Source organism: Mixophyes fleayi, chromosome 4 (genome assembly GCF_038048845.1).
Source record: "Mixophyes fleayi isolate aMixFle1 chromosome 4, aMixFle1.hap1, whole genome shotgun sequence".
Classification (NCBI taxonomy): domain Eukaryota; kingdom Metazoa; phylum Chordata; class Amphibia; order Anura; family Limnodynastidae; genus Mixophyes; species Mixophyes fleayi.
Window position 1 is genome coordinate 97,572,458 of NC_134405.1, and position 18,665 is coordinate 97,591,122.

At 39.2% G+C, this 18,665-nt stretch overlaps 1 protein-coding gene across 1 annotated transcript in view; it reads left to right on the plus strand.

The window, feature by feature from the left end:
• SEMA4B (semaphorin 4B) overlaps window positions 1-18,665 on the plus strand; it is a 161,068-nt gene that overhangs the window by 112,847 nt on the left and 29,556 nt on the right. The window contains exon 3 of the mRNA XM_075207806.1: window positions 1,003-1,367. Within this exon, the coding sequence (XP_075063907.1) occupies window positions 1,265-1,367 (103 nt within the window). The 5' untranslated portion in view covers window positions 1,003-1,264. The remainder of the gene's footprint in view (window positions 1-1,002; window positions 1,368-18,665) is intronic.

Below are 18,665 nucleotides of genomic sequence, written 5' to 3' on the forward strand. Positions count from 1 at the left end.
TCCCTCCCAGATATCGTAGGCTGCAGTAAGTGTCCTTTGTGTACGGAGATGAATTGAACATTGCTGCGTGCAGTTATGTATGGCCATGTTCTGGCCATGCGCAGAGTAATTTTGCATACAACAAGCACAAAATCTACAGAAACGCTTCTTGATGAATCGGGCCCTATGACTGTACAATTAAAAAAAAACAGAACTTGTATGGATTTCATGGGAGGGTAGCTAAGAAAAAAAGGCATAGGGATATGGTTTAGGTTTGCAAACTTATATCTGAACAAAATACAAGACCTCTGGAACAATGGGGCATATTTAGCAAAGGTATCTTGGAGATAAGTGTCATTTTTTAACTCTGTGATTTAATGATATTTTAATTATTTTAACCAACCCATTTTCACCAGCAATAAGACTTTTGCCCTTTGATTAATCAGCTCCTATTTGGTCTTAGTGCATAACGCCATGTTTGGGCCAAAACCCCTCAAATATGATGTAAGAGACTAATTAAACGCAGAAAATGATTACAGTCAAGTAATTGCTGCTAAAGTTACTGAATCATTGGATGTACTTACTTTTTTCACACTTGGCTCCAGGTTGGCTTATTTTTTGTTATTTAAATAATGACAAAGAAGCATTATCTGTAACATGAGATTACATTTATGACATTTTAGGACTGTTTAGATGACAGGCACACTTTAAATGGAAGGGTGTGAAGAGTGGTTTTATTTGGCTGGTGGATGCAATTAAATTGTCACTTGAAATATTGTCATTTGTAGTTACCTGAATTTAAAGTAAAACATATGTACAATTATATGACATGGCTAATGCTATACATTACATTAATATATTGTAATCTGAATTTAGATATAATGAATATTTACATAAAATAATGTTCCCACCATGACTAATTTTATTTCTACCACTATACTAAGCTGATTGAAAATGAACTATATCGACAGGAAATTCATGTTACCCAATAATCGTGCTGAGTCTTTCTTTCTTGTGTGACAGATGAGTGAGGAGGAGGCGGAGTACTGAGGACAACGGGCTGGAGCAGAGCTCTGGGCGGTCTCCTGCGCTCACACTCTGCAAACTTTCAGTAACCTGGTAAATATCCCGCACGGCTCCTACTGCTCCGGATCTACTCGGCTCTTCTGCTTTGGATTACAAAACTTGGGGAAGGAGAAAGGAAAAATACAACGAGAACAGTGGAAAGAACGTGACGCTACCTGTATTGTGTAAGCAAAGTCCTGAGTGCTCGCCGGGCTCGGCTATGGGGACCTGGGAATGGCTCTTTGTCATGGCACAGACTGTGGCCACTCTCCTGCTAGTCCAGTCCGCGGATGAGGTCATTCCAAGGCTCACCTTGCAGTACGGTAAGTGTGCTCACCGCAAGGGGTTAAAGGGGGGACAGAGGGGCCCCAGCAGATAGAATCCTGAGATTACTAGTTAGTATCTCCCGTGGTAACAGATCTGTCTATATATGTGTGTACAGGACATGTTCAGCTGTCAGCCTGTTGTCACTGCTTGTGCTTTATTTTTTGTTTATATAAGAAAACGTTGTGTGTTTATTTATTTTTTGTTTCATTAATTGTCTCCTCGTCATATTATTTCAGAATATTAGTGATGTAAAACAACATGCCAAGCCACATAACATAATTTGTTCTACTTGTAATTTTTTATTGATCTTTAGTGTTTTAAAACAGACAGGCATTTAACCCTTGTAATTCAAGTCTGGCTGGGCAGCCTCTAGAGTTGCTTTGCAGTGCAGGGTTTTGCTTTCCAGCTAGGATGGAACTAGAAGTCCAAGCATGCCCTGCCCAGTGTAGGGCATTAATGGTTTGTCACCCCTATCTGACCTGTATTCAATGTAAACTTAGATGGTTATAAAAAAAAAAAGGGTTGTACACTGTGCTGACTCTGGAACAGACTCGGGGCTCTGCCAGCAAGCACTGTTCAGGTATTCTCTTACACTAAGGGAGAGATTGCTTCTGGTTTGGTGACCTTTGCTATATTGCTGTAACTGTTGATAAGAGGAGTGAAGATATTTCAGCTCCCTGCTGATGTATCTAGTACATTAACCCCTTTTCAGCACATCTAGTGTTAATTTGGTAACTTCCTAGGCAACCTCTGAATATATCCCCATCTAACAACTGAAGCCTCACAATATTTGTTATGTTTACAGTAATAGTGGAAGTAGAAATTAGTTTATATAATTGCTTTTTCTGCCTACTATTTTATAATATATAAATAAATTGTTTATGTAGTGGATAGCAAAATAATAAATCGCCAACTACTGCTGACGTTGAAATAGTGACCATATATATAGGAAATATACAATATTAATGGTTCTGTCATGATTATGAAGCATTATCTTACAATGTCTGTTACCCTTATAAAACATATGTAGAGCTTTTTCTGATGGCCCAGAAGATACATGCTCTGTAATACTGGCTTTACGTAGAGAAGACCAATGTGTCATGATGGACTGTCTTTTGAATGGTCTCTTGGTCATTTTTGTAAACTGGTGTCTGGTTGTTATCTCTGCATAACCCCCCTGAAAATCACCTTTGACCTCAAACTTTTATTTCCTTCAAAGATGAATATATATGACTCCCATTTAATTTTACATAGTTGCCTATTATGTGCTCTATCCCCTTATAGGCATACGATTTTTTTGTAAGCCAAATGGAGCAGAACAAAGCTCCGTACATCTTTATATGTTCATATGCCAAAAAGTTTTATGACAATAGAGCCCTGATGGGCAACCTGAAACACCAGAGTGGCAGCATGGACGGCCCTCTACCCTTCAAAAGGAATACACTCATAGGGGCCCATTCAATTTTGCCGTGAATAGTGCGGCGTTAACAGCATTACCGTTAATACGGTAATTTTAGCCTGGATTTCATCTCGCAGCTCAGGGAGCCGTGAGTAAAAATCCACCGTTGAAATGACCGTATTAAGGGTAATTATGTGCAGTTTTACCGTATTAACGGTAAAACTGCTTACGCCGCGTTATTCTCGGCAGAATTGAATTGGCCCATTAATCTCAGTAATAAGTTAAAACAATACATTTAATCGGAGAAAGAGACAAATATAGATAATAATCTATAAGCAGGCATTTTAGTTGCAGTAAGTGTTACAAGCTATAACAAACAATCTGACGATAAAGCAGGACAGAGCAGGTGCCCGCAGGTGAAGGCTCGGAGGGCCGCCTGGTGCCCATCACTGCTACAGAGGGAAGTTTTACTGAAGCTGACTGTACCCTAATTTATGTTACTCTATCCTTAACCTGTGCATGATTGTGCAAGAAAGCTCTTTTACACGGACTGAGTAAATTATACAGAGCCTATCCTCTATAATGAATACATGCAGTTAATTGTGGTGATTTCCTCTGTTGCCTTTCAACCCAGTAATATTCTCCACCTCCAGCAATAGCAGTGCCAGCATGGAGAACTCAGATGACTGTGCATGCCAGTATTGGCTAAATAAAAATGCCAGCTGTACATACATTTCATTTCTTGGTTCAGTTTACAAAAGCCTTTTTTTTGTTTTGTTCTGTTTTCCTACATCAAAGACAACGTGTCCATTGAGAGAACCCTCATGCCCATGCTTGCTTTTAACCTGCTTTACAGTTCACGCTTTGAAGTCTGAGGGTGGAGTAGAAATCTGCTTCCAATAACCAGCAGCACAAACGTCTCTCTAGTGCACTCTGCCACAAGTGAGCGAGCCTTGTGGGCTTGGAAGTGGGGGTGGGGCGAAAGTAAAAGATAATCATTATCATCATCAGCATTTATATAGCGCCAGCATATTCCGTAGCGCTTTACAATTGGGAAAAAACACAGTAATAAACCAATACTGGGTAATACAGACAGAGAGGTAAGAAGGCCGTGCTCGCAAGCTTACAATCTATGGGAAACAGATTTTTTTTAACTCAAATAATCTTGTCGTATATACAGAATAAATATACTCTTCAGGGATCTGTGGACAGAATAAACGTATTGCAAGGAAATGTTTGTCATTTGGGTTAGTTGCCAACCGGATTCTCTATCCTTCCTGGCCAAATCTAATTTTTTGTTAAAGAGAATTGTTTTGGTTAAAACTACCAGACTGTCCAACAAAATTGGCAGATTTATATCTGTCTGGTATGTACTGCCTTGAAACTTCCAAATATCATTGCCTTGTAACCATAAAACTATTAAACTGTAGACTGGAATTTGTATATCCAGATTACCCAAAGGTGAATATTTGTTACAAAAGGTATCATGTTTTTCCATAAATAGATCACCTAGAAAACTTGATTTTTTTAAAGGTATTTAGTTCATTGTTTTAATCTGCTGACTGGGTGTAAAAGCTGGAAGAGCCCCAGGAAATACATCTGTGAATACCTGACTTGAAAATGAATATCGAGAGTCTAATATGACTTCTTAGTTGCGCTGTAGAGAGCTATGCTGTGGATGCAAGATTAATTCTGTCACTTCTAAATTCTATTCTATTAATAAATGTCTTTCCTTTTTTTGTAAATGATCTCTTAAATGTGGGGGATTGAGGATTAGTTATTCTAAAAAATGTATTCTTATCCGTGACTAGATGTTGTGTTAACTTGAAATAAAACATCATTCACTAGCTAGAACTAAAAAGCAGCTGAGATATCGTACAGAATGCATGCATTGCAATTATATGTCTATCTTTTAAACTAAACCTCTACCAGGCTTGAGGCTATGCCGTTTTATGCAGGTCTGCAAAACATGTCAATTAATAGAATGTATCTTCACATGATTTCCTTGGGTGATGGATTAAGTGAAAATAATGACTACAAATGTATTCCTTAATGAGGCAGTGTAAGTTAGTTGGCTCATGTCCATGCCCTTTGCTCACCTAGACCATAAAGTGTTTGCTGTATGAGATTGTATAATTGTGGTCATAATTTGCCCATATACAATCTAACAATTGGGATATATTTTTTTTAAAAATATGCAGTAGGCATGGTCAGTCATGGACATCTTGTGACAGCTGTCTGTTGAGATGCATGGCTGCTAGCATGTCATAGAGAGTCAAGTGTTGACTTCCTGCTGGCTCATAGAGCATTCTGGGAGTTGTCGTCCAACAGCTGAAAGAGTATATATAAATTAAGTTGGATTTTTCTTGCATACACTCAAGTAACTTAGTGATTAGCCTATAACAGCTTTGGCCCAGGGCCCAACATGGAACAGGTCTTATTGTGTACAGCATATCTGCCAAGTCTCTGCTGCCCTGTATAAAACAGCAGCGCTAACTTATTAACTTTTACTCCATTCATAAAGCACTTTATTCTCTCACAGAAACACATTATTTTCTGACTTGTGGACTATGCTCCAATGGCAATTATGCTAATAGATGCTATTTGACAACAATGTTATTCAATACAGTAAATGGGATCCAGTGTTTAGAATGTCATGTGATTTAGTAATCCTAAGTGGTTTCTGTGTGGATCTGCCCACTAGCAGACATGCTTACAATTTAGACATCACTATTATTTTTTTTATTTGGGGGGGGGGGGGTCTACATACAATCTTGTCTAGTAGGCTGCGCTGTTCTGGGATTGTTGGCCCAAAAGCCACATAAGAGCATCAGTGTCCGATTTGCTCCACACATGGGTCGCAGGATCTCTTTTAGTGTCCCTGGGCCGTGAGATGTCCGCACACAGGTAAATGTGAGCATTAGACAAGCAGGCTGCTTCCTGGCTGTACATTTATAAAAGACTAAACACGTAGTAACTTGCATAAACAAATTGCATTCAAAGTAACCTTCACTCATAAACAGGAGGCTTTGGAAGCTATTTACTAACAAAGAAGAAATGCGCGGTATCCCATTGCAACAAATCATGATCAATAAAGCTGAGTGCTGATTGGTTGCAATAGATTACTGCACATTTACCTCTTGGCAGTAATACTCCCATCAGCTTTTAAATACTCCTCAGAGCCCTGTTCCTTCCCTAATTTGGTTGCCATAAATGACCTCACTGACTCTGATGGTAATGTGGAGTACCTGTTGGAATAATGGGATCTTCAAGTGCTAAACCTGTCATGGATTTATTTTACATTAGTACTGCTCTTGTCTTGATGGCCATGTACCACCATTTATACTAAATATTTTACTAGTTATCAGCGTTCAAAGATAAAAATCTGGTGTGGGAGACAGTTCGCATGGAAAGAAGGGTTTCAAGTTATGCAGCTGGATATGTAGTATTTTTCTTTACTTCTCTGAAGCAAAAATATAAATACAAATCTGTTAAAACTATATTAGAGGAGTCAGAAAGATTCAGCATCACCGTGTTAGCAAGGTCTGTACTCTCTTATGAAAAATCAAAATCACCTCAAGGGTAAATTTACCAAGCTGCGTGTTTGAAAAGTAGAGATGTTGCCTATAGCAACCAATCAGCTGTCATTTCGTAGAATGTACTAAATAGATGATGACTAGAATCTGATTGGTTGCTATCTCCACTTATTCAGACCCGCAGCTTGATAAATTTACCCCCTAGTGTTGTCAGTCAACTAAAAGGTGAGACTCTATCATTTACTGTTTCTCTGCCAATATTGACATTTATTTATGTAATGCCAGCATACTCTGCACATTGCTAATTGTAAATTAAAGTGTTCCTATCACTTGTAAACAGAACATTGTGGGGGAAAAACAATATTCAGCCTATTTACTCATTAGAAATTAAAAACATCACTGAGGTATGAGGTACTGTCTCCTCTACCTAGTCTGACTAGATAGAGGAGACAGTGTTTGTAGCGCACACTAACAAACCGCTTAGGTGAAACCCTTGAATTGATAGTCCCACGAATGTTGGTTCAACAGACAAAATGGCTGCCACCACTGTGTGTAGCTGATGCTACACTTTAATAAAACAAGTGGTGCCTCCAGCATTTATCTATGCTGATAGAGAAGTTCCCTGTTTATCATTGTCTGTGACGCTTTGTCTGTCACACTTTATCAGACAGGCAATGTTGTAGAATCTTTCACAGACACAATTAATAGTTCTGGTGTATATGTACTGGGAAGATCCCCAAGGAATCTCTCTGCTCCATTCATCTGCATGATAATTAAGATTTTTGCACTACGGTACATGAGTTTACACATAAATACAAAAGCTATGAATATGGATACATGGAGCTGAGTGAGCACAAGTGTCTAATTCTTAATTCTTTTCCCAGTGGTATTCTGGTAAATTGATTTAATAAGCTAAAAAGTATTTAAATGAGCATGGCATTGATAATTGATGGTGCAGTTTTCTTACTAGATGAAAAATAAATCATTCAAAATTAGTGCTTCAACAAAGAAGAAAGTATTCTGAGAAACAGTATCTGAAAAATACAAATAGCTATTATATGTATGCAGCATAGATTGTAAGCTTGCGAGCAGGGCCTTCTCACCTCTTTGTCTGTTTTACCCAGTTTGTTTATTAGTTTATTATGTTTGTCCCCAATTGTAAAGCGCTACGGAATATGTTGGCGCTATATAAATAAATGATGATGATGATGATGATATGTCACAGTAAACCTGACCTGCTGGCAATACTTGTTTATTGCTTAAGGCTAGACAGTTTGAATTAATGGCGTGGTCTTTGAATATTTGCAAAACTAGTACAAAAGTGAAACTAATTTTCCAGGCTGTACATTGGCTTATTTAATAAAGTCATTTTAATGCAAAACTCAATCAAGTATATAAAAGCTTTAAAAGCAGATTTTCACTATTATAACCATGTAAGCGTTGTTGATTATTATTATTATTATTATTATTATTATTGTGAAACTATGAACATTTATTTCTCATTTAGAATTTGTGGCACACAAGCATCTAGCACAGGGTGTCCAACCTTTTAGCTTCCCTGGGCCACATTGGAAGACGACGAGTTGGTTTGGGCCGCACATAAGATACTCTAACAATAACGATAGCTAATCATCCAAAAAAAACATAGAAAACATAGTTAACATATATATATATATATATATGAGAAAAAAAGTGATATATATATATCTCACTTTTTTTTCAAATCCCCCTATACTTACCTTTCAATCGCCCTGTTCAAAAAATCCTCTCTAGTTATTATACTATAATCACTTTTTGTATTGTTACGATGCAATATCAATAAAGTGCATTTAAGCCAGGCATTGTATATCAGGGTGCCCTGACCAGGCCAGCGGTGCCTGACATATACATCACTGTGACCCCAAATTGTGACCTGTTTTGCTAATTACACCACTGTTAGTTAAGGGATAACAACTTATAATGGGCCAAAGAGAATAATATATAATGCCCCATTAGTAATACAAGTAGAAGTATGTAGCAGGGAGATAAGGTCCATGATGCTCCAGGACCAGGTGACTTTTATTCACTGGTCAGCGTCCCTTGAAATAATAAAAAAAAATCCCCCTTAACTTATCTTTTAATCGGCTTGTTCTCCTGTCCTCTTCTCTTCTTTTCTCCAATTCTGTGCTGCTGATTGTTCTTCTCGCGCGGGTGACTCCTCTGTGCTGCGCTCCGCAATGGATGTTGGGCGGGATGACATCACGCCCGACATTCACTGCGAGCACCTCACGGAGGAGGAGACAAGGGAGGGAGCCGGAGTACCAGCTGACGTGACCGCAAGGTAAGTATTTTCTTTTCTTTTGTTTGCAGGATAATTTTTTTTCCATTAACAGTGCTGCCCCCTTGCCACAACCAAAACTCCTTCTGGGCCACATTTACAGGCGTGCTGGGCCGCATGCGGCCCGCGGGTTGGACAACCCTGATCTAGCAGTTTTAGAATTTCCCATCTTTGCCGTTGTTGCTTTTCTGGTACGGTTGGCAGACAGTGCTGCTTTACTCTTCATAGAGAGGAAGTGTTATTGGGAATACCCAGCCACCACTCCCCTGTACAAATATATGTGTATACACATAGGCACATGTGTACTCAAGGAGAAAGTAAAGAGTGCAGAGAACTGGTTTGTAGGGCAGTTCTGTACACCTCCAGGTGCAGCATGTGATATGGTTGAGGTTTAGCCTCGTAAGAAACAAATCTTATATTACATGTTTAACTGTGTAAGTAAACACTACACATAACTTGTTCTTTTCTTGTATACAGTACTGCTCCTCCAGCTTCTGCCTGGCAGATTATTCCCGCATCCCCCGACCATGTAATAGTGCTCTGCCTCTTCTTTTCTTCTGTTTGTTGACATCAGAGCAGATAAGCCAAGAAGTACATCTCCACACAAGGACAAGGGGAGATATCAGCTCCTGCCTAGTTGTGTACTTTATGGTGCAAAGGCTAATTGGTGTCTGCTCGTTGCTCGGTTACACAAGCTTATTTTTTTCCCAGATATTCTTTTGGATTATTAAAAACTTAGCATACGTTAAAACATGCATCTACATGATTGTATAATGGTGTTAAATAATTGACTTCTATTGAGTTGTTTACAAAAACCTGTAAAAGCGTAGGTAGTTCTTATTCCCCCATTACGTTGTATTACGTTTTTTAAAAGTTTTGATGCGTCAAAACATAATTATTATGAGTTTATGTTTGTTATTTAATGAGAAGGAAAATATACACAACAAATGCAAAGTCTAAGTTATAAATATATCTCTATTGGCAACATCTCATTATTTTAAAACTGTATGAAATATCCATGCAAAATTACACTACGGACAAAAAAAAAATAATTAAAGTATCTGCAAGTACATTTTTTAATGCGATTTTAATGTTGATGCCAAGAAGCAGACAACATTCCAAAAACCTCTCACATAAACAAGCCTTTAGATGCAGTATATCATCCTGCACCATCTTTAAGCCATGTAAACATACTTTGGCTATTTCAGACAGTCTGCGCTGCCCATATTAATTATTAACTTTTTGTTCTAACTAGTAGTTGTTTACTGAGTTTGCTTGTCTGATTGTAGGGTTAGTGGGGGGATGCATCTGTAAGACTATATAGCCTATATATATATCGTTCCTTTGCATTATGATTTCTTTTCAGATTTTTGGTGGTCTGTTGTATTAGAGTACATAGCTCAATTCCAGTGAGTAATCAGAGTAAAATAAGATAATTGTCTTTAGGTTTACTGTACTGACGGGATGCCAAGACATTGAGTCCTAAATATTTCTGGCTGTTATGATGCACCAAAGAATATATTTCTTCTCATAAACCTTCAATCATTGACAAATCTTAGTAAATGTGAATAAAGACAAGGCAACACTATTGATAAATTGGAATGACCTTATATGTCCAAGAGATACCATGTAAAGCCAAGTCAGCAATCAATCATGTTTTGTGAAAATAAACCAGAGAATGATTTGTCCAATCGGGGTCAGCTCCTCATTCTGAACCAGTGATACGTAAATTGTTATCTTAGGTTTGACCCCAAAGTGCGCCATTGGCTTAGAACCCCCCAGAGAAATGGTTTCCAATATTACATTTCTGACAATCAGTGCACCCCAAAAGGGGAGACCTCTCCGACATATGCCATGTTTGCTAATGGTTCTGCTCACTAAACCCTGTAAGACAACAGCAATAGTTCAACTGAGTGGAGGGATCTTGAATGCTCTATATCAGTGGATCCCAAACTTTCTCAGTTCGAGGCACCCTTAGGGTCTCCATAATTTTTTCAAGACACCCTTAAACCAAAATATTTACCAAGTAGTCCCCTGCCTTGTTTACAAACGGCCCTGGCCGAGGCACCCTTGTGAGATCGCCGTGGCACCCCATGGAGCCACGGCACACAGTTTGGGAATCACTGCTCTATATATCTATATTCTATCTACATTATTGTTTATTATAAAATGTGCCTTTCCTGGTCGTGACAGTGCACAGTTATAAGAAGACAGACAGATGGGTGCCCCTTAATATCAAATGTCTGGTCTCATCTACAGAAAGCTAATCTCTTGTTTGTCACATTAAACCTCTGGCTCATGTTACACCAGTGATGATGACTGGGTGTTGCTGAAAGGCTATATTGCAAGATAATGTGAGCACATAGAAAAACTGGAATGATAATCTGCACTTCCTAGAGAAACTTGCACCTGCTTCTAGTTGCTGAGGCTGCTGCTCCTTGGCCACATGGCCACTATCCCAGTTATAAAAGTACATTTTGCTAAGTTCAGGCCATCCATTCATTCATGCCAGAATTTATTTGTTTTCTGTGCCCATAAACCACAGTCTTTGTACATGGAAAATGATGCTGCGTGTCACTGTTGCTTTTTTTGGAGCGGTCGGTAAATGTGGTGCAGAAAATTTACTTTTGATTTAGATATATTTAAAAAGACACTTCTACTATCTGTGGCGTAGGCAGCGGCAGCAATTTCTGTCATTCTTTAAACTTCTAATTAACTCCTAACGTTTGGGATGAACCATAGATCTTATCTCTGCTACTAAAATACATAACTTAATTTACAGTACTCTAGAATTAAAATATACTTTGCTTAATGACACTGTACTAAATACATGGCCACTAGCAGCCTGTAATGATTCACTTATTTCCTTCACCAACGCTAAAAGCCTTATTCCCCCTTTTCTTCCAATGTATCGGTATGTTTGTTTTATTGCATATTTCTGGGCATTAATTGTTATCCATGACACCTTTTGTCAGCACTCTAAAACTATGTATATGTTTATGTTTTTTGTAGTTTGAAATGTGTTTACAATCTGTGTTTTTGTTTTTTTGAACATGGATCTGTCACAAAATAGAAAGTTTTTATCTTGTTCAAGCCACCCGCATGTGGAAACACATATATAAGTGTTTTTCAACCACATCTCCTTGCATTTCATCATCATCATCATCATCATTTATTTATATAGCGCCAACATATTCCATAGCGCATTTACAACATGCTCCCGTTAAGGATGTGTTCAACTGTGACATGTGTCAAACACACTGCAATGGATGTGCAGTAAAATATATGTGCGGCCTCATTTGTTGTTTACATGTTTCGTTTTAAATTCAAAATTGTATTGCCAGTGTTACGTAGCCTAACAAGCTTCTGATATAACCCTATAGACCCTTCCAATGCATGTGTTGTCACTGGTAAGAATGTGTGTGAGAAAGGGGGAATTCATTATAGAAAACATCTAACTCTTTTGAATATTTACTTTAAAAAAAAAAAAAATAGACCCTATTACCATTTTAATGAACTCCTATGACAAATTAAGTTGCAGTTTCATGACCATTCGCCTTTAAATTCTGAGTTGCTGTGTGATCTTTTACATTTCTATTTGCAGATTTGTGTGTGTTTTGGCTTTAGCTGCCCGTTCGTGATGCATGTGTGTCTGAGAAGTACAGAAATGTGGTCTAATCCTACACAGGGTTCTTCCTGCTCTTGGTCAGGATGTTTGGATTGATGTCCTAGAGAGGTTAACTAGTCTAAATATGTCCAATTAACAAGACAAAGATCAATAGCGACCACAATTATAGGTTACTTAAGCAAAATGCAGACAACAGTGGGAAAATGAATATTTACAAAGGATAGTCTCAAGGGAAAAGGTACTACTTCTATGGGACTGCTATTGCAAAGAGACATTTAATCACTAACATACATTACTGTATACTGGAGGTGGGAACATAGAAACCAAATTCACAATAACACCTACTGATTAAGTGATCAGAATAAAAATACATCTAACCATATACCAATGATCGATTTAACAGATCACATATCGATTAAAGGTCCATTTTAGTTCTCATTCAAGATACTGCAATTGACAATGGTTGTACTTTGTAGTGTCAGATACTGCCTTTCTGTTATCCTAAAGAACATGTTACCTGCAGGTTTCTATAAGCATGGTTTTATGAGATCAGGATGCAACACGATTTAAAAGCTTTGTTCACATTACTCTTTGTACATGGAAATGTTGTTGCATGTCACTTTAAATTTTCTTGAAGTGGTCTGTAAATGTGTTACAGAATATTTAGTTTTGGTTTAGATATATTTAAAAAGTTGTACGATGTAGCTGCCCAAAAAAAAACATAACTTATTTTTCCTGCATTTTTAGGCATTTTGGATTGTTCCTACTTGCACATTTAAACTTAAATACTTCACACAAGAAATAACACTACAGCTGAACTAAGTAGGAATATGACTGGAAAATCATGGCGCACACAGGCTGACCACATTTACCAACATGGCCAATAATGAATTTATAGATTATGAACTTAGATTACTGTTGGGCATTGTGGTCATTTTCAGGTCACCCAACTAGAGGACTCCCAGTACTATGATTGGCTGCTAACGCCAGGCATTCACCAATCAGTGTGTCAGGAGGTCCCACCATGCAGATTCGTGATAGGCCAATGCCATCCACCAGAGTGGAGGGAGCTGGGTCTGATGAGGGGATCCTGACATTGCTGAGCTTCCTCTCCAGACTGAGAGTTCACTGTCTAACCTCAGGAGGAGGTAATATATGTGGGTTTACATTGTGTCATCATCAGAGATTTGGGGGTTTGATTGCATTGTAAAGATACCGGGGAGGGGGATATGTGTGCATTGCAAAGCAACCAGAAGCGTGGGGGCAGTTGTATTGTAAAGCCCCCAGAGATTTGTGGATCTGCATTGTATAGTGGCCTCTAGAGCAGGATGGCACTGTATAGTGGTCTTTAGAATGTTCTCTGTATTGTATTGATCATTTGAAGATGCTATGCATTGAATACAGGTCAGATGAGGCGGTATTGTTTCTGATTATAGCTCTTTGAAATAACACCTTTCCAAATATATAATTGGCCGTGTAAAACCACATCCATATTAGTCAGAACAGGCACACGGGATATTAGAAACACCAAATTTTCAACTATGCTGGAGGACCCTGGGCCATTCATATTTCCCAAAAATTGGCCATGCTCCACTGATGATGTATAGTATACACTACATGTAGACGGTATGCCCTAGTGTTCACCATTTTCAGGCAGGACGCTCCCTCCTGTCCACTCTTATACACACACTCCCTGATGCACCCGTTCTCCTTCCCTAAGTGTACCTCTCACACTAATAAACGTCTGCCTGGACCCTAGATTTGCCTTGTGGATAGAGGAGAAATCTGGGTTTCACTGGACATCTACTAACCCTACTAGTGACTTACCCAGCTTTGCGATATAACGCTGTATAAGCTCTTCTTCCTGACAGAAAAACAAGCAGAATATAATGCAGTAAAGGAGAAGTATTACATGAGGGAGTAGAGGAGCATTTTATTTGTGCACTTCTCCTCTGAGCAGTTTTATTTGTTTATGAAGATTAATGGTAGTTAACTATTTACCTCCAAGTTTGGTATTGAGGCTGAGTTGTTGACAAGCTACAGGTTATCTCTGTGTGGTGTTTGAGTTCATAGAACCAGCTAAAGTAAGATCACATGTTGATCTGTTTGCCTGGGAGAGGCAGGCACTGTTGTAACACGTTCTTTGGCTGAACAATCATTTCCCTACAATAAAAGGGTTGAAGAGTTTATTGACCTTTTCAGAAGAGATTGGGAAGGGCTCTGTTACAGAGGTGTGTTGGGTATTATGTCTTCCTTCTCCACACCATAGTCCTACACCCTGCTATATGTCTTACTTGTTTATTTGTGGCTAACAAATGTAATGTTCCAGTAAGTACAACTGTCCTAAGAACAAAAGATAATCCAGTTATATTCTAGTTTAATAAGTCTGAGATCTACTGTGTTAGATTGCTGAAGTTCCAGCTTTTCCTGACTGTCTCTTTGTTTTGTGATTTTACTTTTAATTGGGACTTAGATTAGTATGTAGTGTATTTTATGACTGATGCAAACTTCAGGTCACATGTGTATCCAGATTCTTCATTTCAAATTATGGGAGCCCTGATAGTGTTTGTCATTGTGTCAGGTTGACATTATACAGGCCCCCTTACCCCGTGTGGTAGTACAGCATTCTGGTAGTGGTAAATGTAATGTGTGGTTAGCCTTACATTGCAATTAAGTTATTTTACCCGGTACTTTCCTGTTTAGTGTGACTCCAGAAATATGTCTTCTGTGAATCACAGTCATAGTTTCCTGGGTTTGTGTCTTTTCATAAAGCAGTGCTAGTAAGGGAAATATGGAGATATAACTGCATCATGTTAAGTGATGGTGGTAATAAAATACAACTCCCATCAGCAATTGCACACATGCATTCAATGGTAACAGTAAACACGATCTGTCTCTCCTCTATCACGTCATCTTCAAACTACCTGATTGAGTCATGCACAGAACTAACAGCTACAGAGAAGGTAACATAAAAGAAAGTGTGAAGAGGCAAGGTTTTGGCCAGATAGCCAGGGCCGGATTAACCCTAGGGCTAACTGGGCTACAGCCCAGGGGCCTTGGGCATCCAGGGGGCCCTTTTAAGTGCTCAACAGCAGTATTGATTGGTCGGGGGCGGGGGCGCCCCCGGCGCGATCAATGCTGCTGAGCCCTTTTCACTGCGGTCCTTCCCCCGGCGCGCTGTAGTCTCCTTAATGAGGAGATCTCGTAAATCTAACTCTCACGAGATCTCCTCAGTAAAGAGCGTACAGCGCGCCGGGGAAGGACTGCATTGCCAGGAGAAGAAGGTAAGTGCCTTAGGGGGTGGGGGCGGGGCGGCTCGGCTCACCGGGGGGGGCCCTCACGGGGGGAATGGAGGCCCCCTTAGCCCAGGGGCCTCCATTCCCTTAATCCGGCCCTGCAGACAGCTCAGAGTTAGGCTGGGTGCACACTATACAAAATTTCTCCCGATGCGATATCCTTAACGATTTTACCAACAATTAAAAAAAAGAAGAAGTTCCGATCAGCATACCGATTCATGTGTACACACTAAACACATTTTACATGCTTTACCTTCAGATGTGTGTTCTTCATGTGTAATAACCATCGGCTGAAAAGATTGTGACTCTGCACACTCCATAGAGATCTATGGACACTGCCGGTCCTGAGTGCATACACACTGCAGAATTGGAACGACATTGTTCCATCGTTGAACGAGACTTTTAGTCTGGTTTAAAAATCAAATCAAACGATAAAAAGAGCTTTGGAACGACAACAGTTCATCGTTGCACCGTACATGCGATATAGGGCAAAACGGTCGTTTATTGTTGGATTGGCCCAATTATCGTCTGAAAACCCTATAGTGTGTACCCAGCCTTACATAGAACTGTCTGTTACCTTGAGTAACTAATCTAGAGACTATTATTTCCCAGGCCACATATTTTTGTATCTTCTACATTAAAACTCGCAGGTAGCAGTGTTGGCAGACATGAGTGTTTGGACATAATATATTTAATGACACTTGTTTGAAAGGAGACATATCCTTTAGGAACTGTGTCACACAGACATTTTTGTAAGCTCGTTTCTTCCAGCCAGAAAAACACATTGTTTCAAAGCTGTGAAAGACTCTTATTTGCACTTAACATTAAATAGGAAACACTGTTTCCCTGTCACCCTTCAGAGCACTTCAGCTGGGCACCCTCCACATTGACTGTTTTCTGGCTGGAAAAATGTTCTATAGAAATAACTCATGTGACAGGGCCCTTAGCTCTACTAAGCTTTATTCCTGATAAAATTCTAATGATCTTAAAATGATCTAAATATATAATGTCCTAGTTATGTTCACAATATCATGGCAATTGTTTACATTAGACATTATATTCCATTCAGTAATGGTAAATGATGTCTGAACAATCCAGAAATTTTCATGCAGTCTTATGTTGTTCTCTTCAAAGTGCTACGAACACTGATACTAAATTTCCTCGGAAAACGTTACATATGTTACAACATAGGGGGATGATAAGGATAGTTAGAAGTGTTCTGCAAGATTATATGTGGCTTTAAAATTGCAAAATCTAAGTGCTACTATTTGGGGTTTTTAAGATAATGATACCCATACACTATGTATGGTAATTCATGCTAGTCAACAAATATCTGTATTTGTAAGCACTCTACGTCATCCTACTTGATTATATTTTTCAGCCAGAAGACCAATTGTTTTGGGACTGTACAGGGTGCACCGTGGCACCAGTTTGTTTGGAGATGATTTTTGGGGGCTGTGTTTGTATTTATCTCTTGATTATATGAAGAGCTTGTTATTACCTATTATTATCGTAGATTTGTAAGGCGCATAGTCCTCCACAAGGCTGTACAGTAGGGAAAACAGGACATGCATAAAACCGGTATGGAGGGCAGTGCTCCTTAGAGAGTTTTCATTCTAAGTGGAAGAGGGCACAGCAGGAACAAGAGGAGCAAATGTGGCTCAGAGTGGAGACTGGGACAGTCGTTAGGGCGCATTAGTGTGAATAGTTTCATCAGGGATAAGATAAGCTCTAAAAAAGAGAGGGGTTTTTAGAGTGTTTAAATATTTTAAGGTTGTGGGAAAGCCTGATTGGACGTGGTAGGGAATTCCATTAGTAGGGAGCAGCACGGGAGAAGTCTTGTAGACGGGAGTGAGAGCTGGTCATCAGAGACGAGACAAGGGGCAGGTTAGAGGTAGGTCTAATGGGGCAGGAGGGAGAGTATTTTGATAGGAGATTTGAGATGTATGAAGGGCTGGTGCTGGCTTTGTAGTTAAGGGTGAGTAATTTGATTTGGATTCAGGGAGGACACAGGGAGTCAGTGTAGGGATTTGGAAAGTGGTGCAGAAGATGTGGAGCGGTGAGTGAAGAAGATCAGTCTTGCAGCAGCATTTAGGATGGATTGAAGTGTGGATATATGGGTGTCTGGAATATCAGATAGTAGGAGGTTGCAGTAGTCAAGATGGGAGATGATGATGAGAGAATGGATAAGAGTTTTGGACATGTTGAGCTTCAGGTAGCCTTGGGACATCCATGTTGATATAACAGAAAGACAGATGGGGATACAAGATTTTACAGAAGGGGAGAGGCCAGGGGAAGAGATATATATTTGGGGTGTCATAAGTGAAGAGGTGGTACTGGAGGCTGAATGACCAAATTAGTTCCCCAAGAGAAGAGGTGTACAGTGAAAAAAGTAAAGGGCCAAAAACAGAGCCTGGTGGGACCCCAACAGATAGTGGGAGTGACGGGGAGGATGTGCCAGAGGTAGAAACACTAAAGGAGCAGTTGGTAGCTAGGAAGTGAACCAGGAAAGAACTGTGTCATGAAGGCTAATGGAGTGAAGGAACGTGTAGGAGAAGAGGGTGACCAACAGTGTCAACAGCAGATATACCTACATTTTGTGTAGAATGTAAGCAGCATCTCTCGAAAGAACCTTATATGTCAAACTTCAGTTAATTTTCTTACAGCAAGTCCATAAATAAATTTGCTGTAAATACCATTTCCATAGATATCTATCAAATGTTACTTTAGGATGACATACCAGTCAGTAACTTTCCTCTATCGATCCACTTGTTCTTTTTGCTGACAGCCATTTTGCCCAACAGATAAAACAATACGGAAAAAAATCATCTCTATGAAAAGCAATAGTATTTCAGAATGAAACCACAGCTGTCGTACAGTCATTTCAAGTTGCTTCTGTTTTCTATATGCCAAACCTCTTAAGCGCCAGAAAAACATTCAAAATTTAGCGTTACGATTTTCAGCTGTGGAACAATATCCTATGAAAATGAAAAAAAATTGCATTTGAAAAATTGCCAGTGTGACACTACTACACAAAGGTACACAAACATTCTTCATAGAAAATGATGAGCTTAGCATTATGACCTTTCAAGAAGAGATTTCATAAATGTGGAACTTT